Genomic DNA, 14,020 nt, shown 5'->3' on the forward strand with positions numbered 1-14,020 from the left:
CTGCAACCTCTGCCTCCCAGTCTCAAGCCATCCTCCCTCCTCAGCCTCCCAAGTAGCTGTGACCACAGGTGCACACCACCCAGCTAATTTTTTGTATTTTTGGTAGTGACAGGGTTTCACTGCGTTGCCTAGGCTTTCCTCAAACTCCAATGCTCCAGTGATCTGCTTCTCTTGGCTTCCCAAAGTGCTGGAATTACGGGTGTGCACTGTCCCTGACCAACAAACTCATTTTAAAATGAGGAAACTGCTGGGTATGGTGGCTTAAGCCTGTAATCCCAGCACTTTGGGAGGCAGGAGTTCGAGACCAGCCTGGCCAACGTGGCAAAACCCTGTCTCTACTAAAAATACAAAAATTAGCTGGGCGTGGTGGTGGATGCCTGTAATCCCAGCTACTTGGGAGGCTGAGGCAAGAGAATTGCTTGAATCCAGGAGGCGGAGGTTGTGGTGAGCCAAGATGGTGCCATTGCACTCCAGCCTGGGCAACAAGAGTAAAACTCCATCTCAAAAAAAAAAAAAAATAAATAATAATAATAATAAAATGAAGAAATTGAGGCACAGAGAAGTTAAGTTTCTTGCCAAGGTTATAGAGCTAGAAAGTAGAGAAACTTGGTTTTAGAGTCTATTTTCTTAACAACTAGGCTATATTGCTATCTTACAAGCAAAATGATCTGAAGAAATCTGGGACCAGATAAATAGAGCCATGCTTTACCGTATATCACTTTCACTCAGTTATGATCTTTGGACCACTTTTCAATAGGATAGCTTTAGCTGAAGACAATATAGATAAATATCACCTATAAGATCTTATTAAATACTGTATCAAGTGCTGCCAAGCCACACTCTGGTTAACTAATGTCATTTCATAAAGAAAAACCTTGAAAAATAAATGTAAAATCCAACCGAAGAAAAGATAGTTTGAAAATGGAACTGTAATCACAAGAGAAAATTTGGGTATGCAGGGGAAAATCCCTCTCCTTATTTCGTACACCACTTCAAAAATTCTCCAAGGCCTGAAAAGTTTCTCTTAAACTCTAGAAATTCATTTAAAGTTTTTATCACTGTATATGTCTCTTCTTATATTCTTCTCCTCAAGGTAATTATGAGTCTAAGAAAGTCTTGCTGGAGAAAGTCCCACTGAACTCTATCTTACCATTACAATATTCCAGCTCAATCAGCAGGGTGGTATTGTCCATGAAGTGATTGTAGTAGGCAATAATGTTGTCATGCTGCAGCAGTGCCAGAATAACAATCTCATTCAAGGCATCACGACGTTCCTTCTCAGACAGCCGGGTCAAATCGACTTCCTTCCACACAACCAGTGAGTCATCCTAAACACAGTAACAGAGGTATCGTGCTTTTCCTCTTGCCTGGCAGCAAATGAATCCACACCTAGATCTGTAAGCCTACAAGGAAAACTTCCTAGAGGGGCAGAGACTGACTCCTCTTATTTTTTCCTTTTAACAGACTTTAAATGTTATGTGTACAATTTAGCATTGTAATTTATTGCAGGACAGGGGAAGTAAAGCATTAAGATGTTGTTGTCACACTTAATTTGCATGATGTCAGTTCCAGGTAAAAATATGGGCTGGGGATAGATCTCAAAAAGATTCTATTGAGGATACTATGACAGACTGCTAATCATGATGGTGATTATAGCAGGGCAAGAATACTGGAGAAGCAGAGAACTGGGGAGCAATTATCTACAGCTGGTCACAGCTTCTAAAATGAAAATACTAAACTTGCCTCTAGTTTTATAAATGTAGACTTCCCTAGTGATTTTCACTTACCCTTTCTGGATAAGAATAAGTCATGCCCCCTTTTGCAACTCTAAAATCTCCTCTCACACTTTGATGTATCCTGTGGCTCCTGAGGTCTACTATCTTTTTTTTTTTTAAGAGATAGGGTCTCACTCTGTTGCCCAAACTAGAGTGCAGTCATAGCTCATTTCAGCTTTGAACTCCTGGGCTGAAGCAGTCCTCCCACCTCAGCTTCCCCAGTAGCTGGGACTACAGGTACGCACTGCCACACTCAGCTAAATTTTTTTTTTTTTTTAAGAGATGGGGTATCACTGTGTTGCCCAGGCTGGTCTAGAACTCCTGGCCTCAAGCGACCCGACCACCTTGGCCTCCCAGGTGTTGGGATTACAGACATGAGCCGCTGTGCCTCGCCTCATTCTTTGCTGACACTGCTTCCTAGCCCAGGAGCATCTCCACCTATGTAACCCTCCCTATCCTTTTGAATGCCTCTGCCAAGCCTTTACAGTGTTTTTGAAAAGACTCTGATGAACCTTTTACTGTAACCATGTCTTTAATTTTTAGACCCCATACACTGAAATGATATTTGTCCATTCTTTTCATATCTCTACATATGCAACTTAATGCTATTTGTTTACTAACAATGGTCAACTTATTTTCCTACTGAAATATAAGCTTCTAGAGAAAAAGAGTGCTTCTGAACTTTTATAAATTCACAGATCTAATAAATATTTGGTGATATGGATAACGCTATTCAATTTTTGGGAAGTATAATCAAATTTAACTCAAAACCAACCCAGTAATCAAGTTCAACAGGATAATAATAAAAAGGCAATGGGCAAGATGTGAGACTTTAGTTCTAGTCCAAGATTTACTTATAACTTAAGTGAGCAAGTCACTTAAGTATACTGTTTTAGTTTCTCTAACTAAAATATAGAAATAACAATCCTTATCTCCTCTTTCTCATTTTGAGTGCATAAAAGAAAACAGACTACTAAGAATAACTAACTCTAACATCATACATTAACGTGGCATCAGGATAAAAAAGAACACTTAAAAATATTCTCTTGCAACCACTTCTCTCCTTCTCCATCTTTCAGCCTTAAAAGTATGCTGGCTTGGAACACACACCACAACTGCAGATGGATTTCTGATGGATGAATCACCTTCAGCAACCCCAGCAAGTTCTCAGTAAATGTTTACCCTAAAGTAAGATTTTATTATCAAATCCAGTGTATCGTTAGTTTTTGGAAGTAGAATAATCACTGCAGGGTTTTACACTAGTATATATTAACTTGGGATTCCGTGATCCATGGATCTCTCCAAAGGATGTGCATATGTGCAGATGTGTTGATGGAGGGGGTAGGATTACTTTGCTTATGTTAGGTTCTCAAAGGGGTCCTTGTACCCCCCAAATTAAGAACTAATGGCTTAGAATATACCAACAAAGTATTTCCCATGCATAAACCCTGCAGGATAAACACTGATAAAGAACCATCACACAAAGATCTTCCCAATGAGCTTCAAGAAAAGCTTCCAATTGAGTGATCACCTGCTGAACTTAAAGATAATGACAAAAATAACGGAGTTGCCACGGGTGTGGGGATTTTGAAGCTATGCCCCTCCTCCTCACCCCGACCTTGGAGAACTATATATACAGCATGAGAGGAAGGAAGTTTTGGCAATACTTCACATTCATATACCAGTTTAATTTACAGAACAAGAGCCTTCGTTTGATTCTCAAGATAATCTTAAAAAAAAAAAAAAAAGAAAAAGATGATTTCAAGGTATTATCAGTAAGCCCATTTTACAGATGGGGAAACTAAAGCTCAAGAGACGGTTAGGTGACTTACGACAATCAAAAATGACTAGTCAAACCAATGATCTAGCCAATTTCTAGTGCCGGTGAATGGGAAGAGTGGTGAAGACCCTAAGACATATACCCTGTGGGCGCCTAAAGCACTAAGCTCACGACGCTGGGAAAGCGGGGCCGAGAAAGAGGGACTCGGGGCGACCCGACAGCGCCAGACAGGGCGGCCGGTGCCTAGGGCCGCTACCTCGGTGCGGCGGTACAGCGTGGCTTCCCCGAAGGCGCCGCGGCCCAGGACGCGGATGGGGATGTAGTGCAGCTCCTCCTGCTCCGCCGCGCCGCCGCCGGCTCGCGGCCCCTGACTGGCGCTAGGCCCCGGACTCGAGTCCCCGCAACCCCCGGACTCGCTCCCAAAGTCCGAGTTGATGGAATCGCAGTGTCGCTCGTACTCGCCCAGCACCGACATGGTGGCGGCCGCGGGCCTTGGGGACCAGCCTGCGTATGCCCGGAGGCGCTGGCCGCGCTGCGTCCCGCTCGCTTCAGATGCTGGCCAGCAGATCCGTCAGCCCAGCAACCCCGCGAAGCTCCATGGTGGCTCCTGCCCCCCGACCCGGAAACAGTTCTCTGTGTTTCCGGCCTGGCTGAGTTTCCTCCGCCTTTGCTTGCCCGCTTGGCTAGTCTAGCGGCCAAGGCTTCCCGCTTTCGGGGAAGGCCTGCAAAGTGAGGCCTCCGGCTGGGGTTAGCGGGCGCGTGGTGGGAACCGCGTGGAACCGAAGGGCTCCCACGGGAACAAGGGCATCACTGACGGTATGGCCTCTCAGGTCTGTTGACCCTCCCTCTGCCTCCCCGGTCCGGACTCATACAACTTCGAAGTCCAGAGGTCGTCCAGTCTCATCTTGACGTCAGGTCTGTGACAAGAGGGTGATTGGGGAAGCATTCCCAGTGTACACCTTCTTCCCCATTCCAACGTTGGACAGCATTCTTTTTTAGAGAGATAGTATAGTAAAGATAATATGGCCGGGCAAGGTGGCTCACGCCTGTAATCTCAGCATATTAGGAAGCTGAGGCGGGCGGATCACCTGAGGTCAGGCGTTTGAGACCAGCCTGGCCAACTGGTGAAACCCCGTCTCTATAAAGTACAAAAATTAGCCAGCCGTGGTGGCAGGCACCTGTAATCCCAGCTACTCGAGAGGCTGAGGCAGGTGAATCGCTTGAACCCGGAAGGAGGAGGTTGCAGTGAGCCGAGATCGCGCCACTACACTCCAGCCTGGATGACAGAGCGAGACTTCGTCTCAAAAAAAAAAAAAAATAATAATATAGACAGCCTAAATGTCTGCCTCCGGTCATCTCGGTCCCTGGGCCAAGTTCTTTCTCCCAAGGCCATCCTAAGTCCCTCCCTCTTCTACACAACTCCAAAAATATTTTAAGTCAACTCTCCTGACACTTTCCTTCTCCCCCGTCTCTTTTTCCAGATTCAATTTATTCTATGTGTTTTTCCAGATATTTGACCATATGATCTCATGAAACATTCTTTGGGCACTCGGTGCCACACACTGTTTGGGAACAGTAAATCTGCAATAACCTTCTCCCTACCGTCAAGTAGGAAAACAGCAATACGGTGAACAGTAGGTGTTCCATCAGTTATGTGACCTTGGACAATTATGTGACCTTGGGCAACTTCTCATCTCCAAGCTTGTTTTGTTGTAAGAATATGGTCTACATCACAGACATAACAGCTAACATTTATTGAGTGTTATGTTCTGGGTACTATGCTAAAGGTTTTTTACGTATTATCCCACATTATTATGTATTATCCTATGTATTATGTATTATCCTAACATTCCCATTTTACAGAAACAGAGGTACCTAAGTAACCTGCTTAATGTGACAGACCTAGTAAGAGGGAGCTGGGAAGTTGAACCCAGCAAGCTGAAAAAGCAGGATGTGATGGGGCTAAGAGAAAGCCATGTGCCTAGCCGGGTGTGGTGGCTCACACCTGTAATCCCAGCACTTTGGGAGGCCGAGGTGGGCCGATCACTTGAAGCCTGGAGTTCGAGTTCAGCCTGGCCAACATGGTGAAACCCCGTGTCCACTAAAAATACAAAAATTAGCCGGGTGTGCACACACCTGTAATTCCAGCTACTTGGGACGCTGAGGCACTAGAATTGCTTGAACTGGGGAGGCGGAGGTTGCGGTGAGCCAATATCATGCCACTGCACTCAAGCCTCGGCAACAGAGTGAGAACGTGTCTCAAATAAATACATAAAAATAAATTGTGTCATATCGATTTGTGAAAAGTTCCTACTTTAAGGGAGCTTACATGTAACAGAAAACTACCAGGCAATTAAAACAGTTTCTATAAGGGCTATTAAAGTGCAAGATTCTAGAGAGGCATTTAGGAGTGGCATCTGTCCAAGCCAAACTTGCTGTGTGAGTGCAGGAATATACAAAATGTTAAGTCTAAACAAAGTAGAGAGATCATTCCAGGTAGAGGCCATTCCATCTACATCCTCCTATTAATTAGAAGGCACTTTGAGGATAGGTATTGCCTCTTGTTTATCTAGATACACTCCAGAGTTTAGTTTGGCTTAAATCTGTTAATTCTATTAACTGTTAATTCTGTTATTCTCGGTTAACTCTGTTAAACAGAAAAGATGCTCAATAAATTGTTTCTCAGTTGAATGGGAAAAAAACAATTACTTAAAATTGAGAATGCTGACTTTCAAAGAGGCTGAATAGATTTCAGCCTAAACTTAAAAATTCATTTTTTTCTGGCACCTTTGCAACGAGGAACTAGTTTTCTATAACTTGGTTGGCCTGAAACTGAATTGTTCTAATGATAATGCATAGATACTACAAGCCTAGAAGAAACATGTCCTGTTATAGAGCAGAGACATTCCTGCTGAATTCTTCATTATATTGGGTATAACTGAAACTAATTGTCTTACCTTTGAGTATTTATAAGTTCAAAAATAGTCAACATTTATTCTAATGGTATAACTTTTTTTTTTTTTTTGGAGACAGTCTCACTCTGTCACCCAGACTGGAGTGCAGTGGCATGATCTCAGCTCACTGCAACCTTCACCTCCCAAGTTCAAGTGATTCTTATGCCTCAGTCTCCTGAGTAGCTGGGATTACAAGCATCCGCCACCACACCCAGCTAATTTTTGTATTTTTAGTAGAGAGGGCATTCTGCCATGTTGGCCAGGCTGGTCTCGAACTCCTGACCTCAAGTGATTGGCCTGCTAAAGTGTTGGGATTACAGGTGTGAGCCACTGCACCTGGCCAAGGTGTAAAATTTTAAAGCACCTTTGGTTGAAACCAAACTATTTCCACATTTTACTTTAACAAGTGAATGGTTAGAATGCTATTTTGCATTAGTTTCCGATTTGTGAATGGCAAATTCGCAGGGGCCATAGAGTTACTGTCAAGATGAAAGAATCTACCAAAGACCAACCCAAGTTTATACCCTTCACTGTCTGCCACAGTAGCCATTAGCTACATATAGCTACTGAACACTTGAATTGTGGCTAGTCTAATTTTAAGCTATAGATGTGGTATAGCTTGAAATGCACACTGGATTTTCAAGATTTTATATGAAAAATGGAATGCAAAACATCTCATTAACCATTTTTATGTTAACTATATGTTGAAATAATATTTTGGGTATATTAGGTTAAATATACTACTAAAAATAATTTTCGGCTGGGCACAGTGGCTCATGCCTATAATTCCAGCACTTTGGGAGGCCAAGGTGAACAGACCACAAGGTCAGGAGTTCGAGACCATCCTGGCCAACATGGTGAAATCCCGTCTCTACTAAAAATACAAAAATTACCTGGGTGTGGTGGCGTGTGCCTGTAATCTCAGCTACTCGGGAGGCTGGAGAATTGGCAAATTTTACCTGTTTTTTACTTCTTTATTGTGATACTAGAAAATTTAAAATTATACATGCAGCTCAACATTTTATGAGACACCACTGCAACAGACTGAATAAATGATTTATAAAGCATGTATTGGGCCGGGCGCAGTGGCTCTCGCCTGTAATTCCAGCACTTTGGGAGGCTGAGGTGGGTGGATCACGAGGTTGGGAGTTCGAGACCAGCCTGGCCAACATGATGAAACTCCATCTCTACTAAAAATACAAAATTAGCTGGGCATGCTGGTACATGCCTGTAATCCCAGCTACTCGGGAGGCTGAGGCAGGAGAATTGCTTGAACCCGGAAGGCGGAGGTTGTGGTGAGCCGAGATCATGCCATTGTACTCCAGCCTGGGCAACAAGAGTGAAACTCTGTCTCAAAAAAAAAAAAAAAAAAGAAAAGAAAAAAAAATTATACCCAAATAATGGGAACCACTACTTTACACACTATGGATTCATAATAAAATTTATTTGAGGGAGAATGGAGATAAGAGGATAAATAAGAGGCCAGCCAGTGAGTGTGCAAAGCACTTCATATTGGCTCTTGGAAAGTAGCTTTGTGAAAAATGTTCAACTGTAAGTGAAAGGAGAGGAGAAAAGACGTTTACCTCCTGGAGTGGGGTTTTGCATTGGATATGATAGGCCTAAAAAGTGAGTCCTGAGGGTTCGTATATTGGGGGGGGTCTTTTAGGAATGAAAGGCAAGGGAGATGGCTCTCTGTAGGAGTGATTCTATGTAGTTGCAATTTTAATTGCAAAAACCGCAATTACTTTTGCGTGAACCTAATAGTAACAGTTTCCAAAAGAGAGAAGATAAAGAGAATAAAATGCCTAGCTTACAGAACCATATTTGGTCTGAGGATGCATAATTAAGGATTCTTTTATATATATATATATATATATATATATAAAATTTACATATATATAAAATTTACATATATTACATACAAAAATATGATACTCTTTTACTAGGTCATATAAACTGTCGATCTGCAGTAACTGAAGAATAACAATATTTTTTCTCTAATTCATCAGGTATAATTTGCCATAATTTAAAATAGAGAAATATGGAAGAATTATCACCAATCCAGACATAGAAGTACTCAAGAGTAACAGAACATACACCTAAAATGGTTTCTGCTAGCCTTTATTTGAGAAAATTTACACAAAAATCCCCAATCCAACATTTACAAGTGAATCTGTATAAATCCCATATGCCTCTTTCCCAAACAAACCGATAAATGGCTTTATGACAGGGGTCCATGACAATGGTATAACAAGGCTTACTTAAACTGCATCATTCTCATTTATATTGTACAGACCATTTTGGATAATATGCTCAAAAATGGAGGAAAGCACATAACACCCCTGATTTTAAAGCTTATTTGCTCTTGTATCAGTCTTTTGTCAAAGGCAAATACTTTTACTTTTTAGATAAAACCAAAGTATGATATCAATTAACTTTTAAACCAAAAGCACAAAATGTCCCAGTTGATAGTTTTGGCATGAGTAAAGGGAAGGGACATGAAAGAATGTCAACTCCTACAAAGCTTAAGTTTAGGGTCACACTTGGGAACAAAAGCATCAATGAAATAAAATATTCTCTTCTCCATCTTCTTGACATTTTGTCACATCAGAAGAACATAACTAACAGAGTAGCTTTCATTGCTCCTAAAAAGGGGAAAGGCACCAGTCAGAAATAGGAAAGAGAATCTTGTTAGGCTAATGGTACGTGATAGAAATTTCACATTTAAAAGTTTAAAGATGGAGGCTGGGCGTGGTGGCTCACGTGTGTAATCCTAGCACTTTGGGAGGCTGAAGCAGGCAGATCACTTGAGGTCAGGAGTTCGAGACCAACCTGGCCAATATGGTGAAACTCTGCCTCTATACAAATACAAAAATTAGCCAGGCGTGGTGGTGTGCACCTATACTCCCAGCTACTCAGGAGGCTGAGGCAGGAGAATTGCTTGAACCCAGGAGGTGAAGGTTGCAGTGAGCTGAGATAGCGCCATATTACTCCAGCCTGGGTGTTGCAGCAAGACTCCGTCCCAAAAAAAAAAAAAGTTTAAGGATGTATCTTAACCCACATATTATTTTCTCTACTTGGATGCATCCTCTGTAACTTAGTATATGTAATGCTACAGATAGACTTTCTCAACATTTGCTGCCTATGCTAAGGATCTGCAGCCAGGTTCTCAGAAGCAGTACCTACCAATTCTCAACAGCAGATGGCAATGTTGTACAAGTTAACGACAGAACTACTTTTATGCCACAGGAGAGGAAGACACAAGGAGTCAAAAGGGGGAAAAAAAAAAAGTTTGGGTTCATAGTAGCAGGAACATTAACAGAATAGCCTGAAGATTTTAACAGCATAACTCATTCCCTCTTCCACCTTTGTACTTTATCCAGGTCAACACATCAGGGTTCTCTAACAATTCCAGTATTCTGTTTCTTTACTGTAAGATACATGTAATTCTTGCCACTGTGATTAAACAAGCCCTGTAATAGTCAGCAGGGTTAAAAAGAGATTACAGAAAGGATAAACTCCTACACTTTCTTGGGAGATGTGGGAAAGATTTCAAGTCACAGCATTTTTCATAAGTGTTTATAAACATGGTCATTTATATCCACATTTTCTCTTATTTACATTAGTTTTGGCCCTTAGGCACCTCATACTCCTACAGTGATTATTGGCTTTGCTTTCATAACATGTATTTTTAAGTGTTTTCTCTCTTAATGGCCCTCGATGTCTATTTTATACATCATATCTCTTAATTCTCTAGATGGAACACTGAAGGACAGGAATTAAGTAAGTGACTGGCCATGCAAGAGTTGGAAATTTTACTTATTTTTTCCTTGGTAGAAGTTATGTTAAAAATTCAAGCAACCACATATCTAACAGAGGAATTTTATCTAGGATATATAAAAAAAACTCTCAAAACTCAATAGTAAAAAGAACAAATGACCTAAATAGAAAATAGACAAAAGACATGAACAGACATTTCACCGAAGAGGATATATAGATGGCAAATTAGCATACAAAAAGATACTCAACATCATTAGCCATTGGAAATGCAAATTAAAACCACATGTGGTATCATTACACACATCTATGTGAATGGTTAAGATAAAAAATAGTAGTAATACCAAACGCTGGTGAGGATGTGAAGAAACTGGATCAATCATACATTGCTGTGTGAATTGTATGAGTGGCTGTATGTAAAAAGTAGAGCCACTCTGGAAAAAGAGTAGGGTAGTTCCTTACAAAAATATACGTGTTTACCATACAACCCAACAGTTGCCCTTTTGAGCATTTATCTCAGAAAATGAAAATGTATGTTCACGTAAAAACCTGTACATGAATGTTCACAGCAGCTTTATTAGGGCAAAAAACTGAAAACAACTCTTATGTCCTTTAGTGGGTGAATGGTTAAGCAAACTGTGGTACATCCATACCATGGAATACTACTCAGCAATCAAAAGGAACTGCCCAGACTTCACCACGATGCAATATATGCATGTAAGAAATCTGTACTTATACCCCCTAAATATATAAAACATTTTTAAAAGAAAAAAAGGAAGAAACTATTCATACATGCAACAACTTGGATGGATTTCAAGGGAATTATGCTGAATGAAAAAAGGTCAGCCTCGTAAGATTACATTCTGTATGATTCCATTCATACAACGTTCTTGAAATGACAAAATTACAGAGATGGAGGACAGAACAGTGGTAGCCACAGGTTGGGGTGAGGGTATAAGAAAGAGATGTGGCTGTGGCTGTAAAAGGGCAGTGCAAGGGGTCCATGTGACAGAACTGTTCTGTTTCTTGTGATGGTGGTCACATGAATCTACACGTCATAATATTGCATAGAATTAAATACACATACACGAAAAAAGTTCAAGCAGTTGAGCACAAATATTTTAATTGTCTAAAATGACATTTTCTTTAAGAGTTATCTACAGTTCAAAGCTCACTTTTATGAGGTGTCACATCCATCACCATTTTAAGAGACAAAAAATCATGAAAAGATATCACCAGAAGCTACGTAAACATTTCAGCTAAGGGTAAAGAGAAAGTTAAGGGTGTTTTCACAAGGAAATTGAAAGAGGGCAATCCGAATGAAGTCAACATGGTCACACAAAAATCTTGGTAAAAGAACTAGAATGGAAGCCCAAGCTGCTGAGCAAGTGGGAGAAGAAAAGAAAACATAGTCCAAACAGATCACACAAGGGAACCCAGGACAAATGCTGACTTTGGCATTATCTAGGTAACCCCTATTTTTTTGTCATAGGTGACTCTAATAATAGACCTATTGTTGCAAAACCAGTCAAAATCCTACCAAATTAAAAAGAAGTCCCTCATTGACTTGTTGGGTGTAGGCGGTACCCCATGTCCTCCCACACCAAAAGAGATCAGTTCTGGCAAGAAAGCTCCAACGTGCCTTGATGGTGCTGTTGGTAGGATGCCTTAGGCCAGGCACGTCCCAGCGATGTTTTGCTGGCTGAGGTACAAGGTGGGAGGAGAATAGGCCTCATTCATTACTCAATCAATTTCTTGGCCTTGAAGAAGCGTCGCAGGTAGAAGACCTGCCAGGTAGCTAGTCCAATGAGACAGAACATTGAAAAGATGCTGAAGTATAGGACCCGAGTGTTTGTTGACTCTAAAAAAAAACAAAAGCATTGTAAACATAATGAAGTGAGCCTCCTCACCTGGCTAAACAATGGCAGGGGAGGCGGGTAAAGGCAATTAATTAACTTCACTCTGTCCCTAGGTCTAATAGTAGGATTTCAGATAATTTTTTTTTAAAGTTCATTATCCTGGCTGGGCATGGTGTAATCCCAGCCTGTAATCCCAGCACTCTGGGAGGCTGAGGCAGGCAGATCATGAAGTCAGGAGATCGAGACCATCCTGGCTAACTCTGTCTCTACTAAAAATACGAAAAATTAGCCAGGCATGGTGGCATGCGCCTATGGTCCCAGCTACTTGGGAGGCTGAGGCAGGAGAATCGCTTGAACCCAGGAGGCAGAGGTTGCAGTGAGCCGAGATCGCACCACCGTACTCCAGCCTGAGCAATAGAGCGAGACAGACTCCATCTCAAAAATAAGTAAATAAATAAAAATAAAAGTTCATTATCCTATATATAAATGTTGAAAATTACAAAGATTGGTGCTATCAGTTTGATGTGGGTATAGACTAACTGAGGATGCTGTCACCTGCCTATCACAGTAGGAGTTTCTACTCTCTTGAAAATCTAACAAGGCTCATTTACCTTTAGCAGCAACAACTGCGAAGCAAGCAATTTCCCCTCCATATACCCACCCTGGCAAAACTGAGAAAAGGGTACACCAGAATTGAAAGTTTGGAGACTGTCTCATTTATGGGTCACTTAAGAAGTAAGAGTTGCCTTCCCCCTCACCGTTGGTATCACGCATCTCCTCTTCTCTCTTCTTCATGTAGGCAAAATCATTAACAATAGATTCTGAAAGGTCTTCTAGGCGTCTCAGCTCTACCTCTAATGGTTTGAGCTTCTCAACTTTTGCAATCTGGAAAAGAATGGAGTATTTTCAGCTCTCTGAAAACATCGCTTCAGTCAAGAACATAAAGAAGGCAACAGAGGAGTCTTTTTTAAAGTTTCACCAGATTTAAATTCTCTCCTATCAATCATCCTAACATATTTTAAAATTTGGGCTTCTTGCTTTCCCTATAGACTATATCTTTCCATTTCAGACCTTTTTTGATACTTTAATTTTGACTAAAATCTTAGAAGTAATATAATAACCGTAGGCTATAAAGTAAGATATGCTATTGTCTCAAGATTTTTTACTTTTTTTTTGAGACAGGGTTTTACTCTGTTGCCCAGGCTGGAGCGCAGTGGCACAGTCTTGGCTCACTGCAGGCTCAACCTCCTGGGCTCAGGCAATCCTCTTGCCTCAGCATCCCAAGTAGCTGGGACCACAGTCATGCACCGCCACACCCAGCTAATTTTTGTACTTTTTCTAGAGATGGGGTTTTGCCATGTTGCCCAGGCTGGTCTCGGACTCCTAAGCTCAAGCAATCTGTCCGCCTTGGCCTCCCAAAGTGTTGGGACTACAAGTGTGAGCCACCATGCCCAGCTGATTTTTGACTTTAGTAAAGCACTTTACTTTGCACTTCCACTCATGTCTAAGAAGTAAACTATTGTTAATACAATAAATGTGAGAGTCATATTAGGTCAAACCTGGTTTTAGAAGAAAAACCACTAAATTCATCAAACCTTTGACAGTACATAGGAATGTGAGCATGTGTTATTATAGCATTAAAGTAATAATTCAAAATACACAATTAGAGAATTCTGGTTCATATAAATCCTACAACAACTTTAAGGTTTAATATCAGAGCTCAGATGTGAGAAAACTGCACTGAATTTTTTATGTATTTTTTTTCTTTTAGAATGACACAGCCAGTTATCAAAAGAAATCTCCAAGGAATTCCCTGTATGCTGAGGAATGAAGGATGTGAGAAAGAAATTAACTGTCTTCTGCTCTCAAGTTAGA

At 41.1% G+C, this 14,020-nt stretch overlaps 2 protein-coding genes and 1 long non-coding RNA gene across 4 annotated transcripts in view; 1 reads left to right on the forward strand and 2 right to left on the reverse strand.

Moving 5' to 3' along the window:
* Positions 1-4,170, reverse strand: part of NEK9 (NIMA related kinase 9) — a 44,826-nt gene extending 40,656 nt beyond the window's left edge. The window contains exons 1-2 of one of the 2 annotated variants that reach the window (XM_002824949.5): positions 3,812-4,170; positions 1,151-1,328 (exon numbers count right to left, since the gene is read on the reverse strand). In XM_002824949.5, coding sequence (XP_002824995.1) covers positions 1,151-1,328; positions 3,812-4,030 — 397 coding nt within the window. In that variant the 5' untranslated portion in view covers positions 4,031-4,170. The remainder of the gene's footprint in view (positions 1-1,150; positions 1,329-3,811) is intronic. The other variant, XM_024231867.3, reaches the window with a different exon arrangement.
* Positions 4,171-4,192: 22 nt separating this feature from the next.
* LOC129049933 (uncharacterized) lies at positions 4,193-13,993 on the forward strand. The gene is made up of 2 exons (XR_008513345.2): positions 4,193-4,470; positions 13,917-13,993. It is a non-coding gene; the product is annotated as an uncharacterized LOC129049933 (long non-coding RNA).
* Positions 8,615-14,020, reverse strand: part of TMED10 (transmembrane p24 trafficking protein 10) — a 45,451-nt gene continuing 40,045 nt past the window's right edge. Inside the window, 2 exon segments of the mRNA NM_001131458.1 lie at positions 8,615-12,147; positions 12,904-13,030. Of these exon segments, the coding sequence (NP_001124930.1) occupies positions 12,026-12,147; positions 12,904-13,030 (249 nt within the window). The 3' untranslated portion in view covers positions 8,615-12,025.

Source organism: Pongo abelii, chromosome 15 (genome assembly GCF_028885655.2).
Source record: "Pongo abelii isolate AG06213 chromosome 15, NHGRI_mPonAbe1-v2.0_pri, whole genome shotgun sequence".
Classification (NCBI taxonomy): Eukaryota; Metazoa; Chordata; class Mammalia; order Primates; family Hominidae; genus Pongo; species Pongo abelii.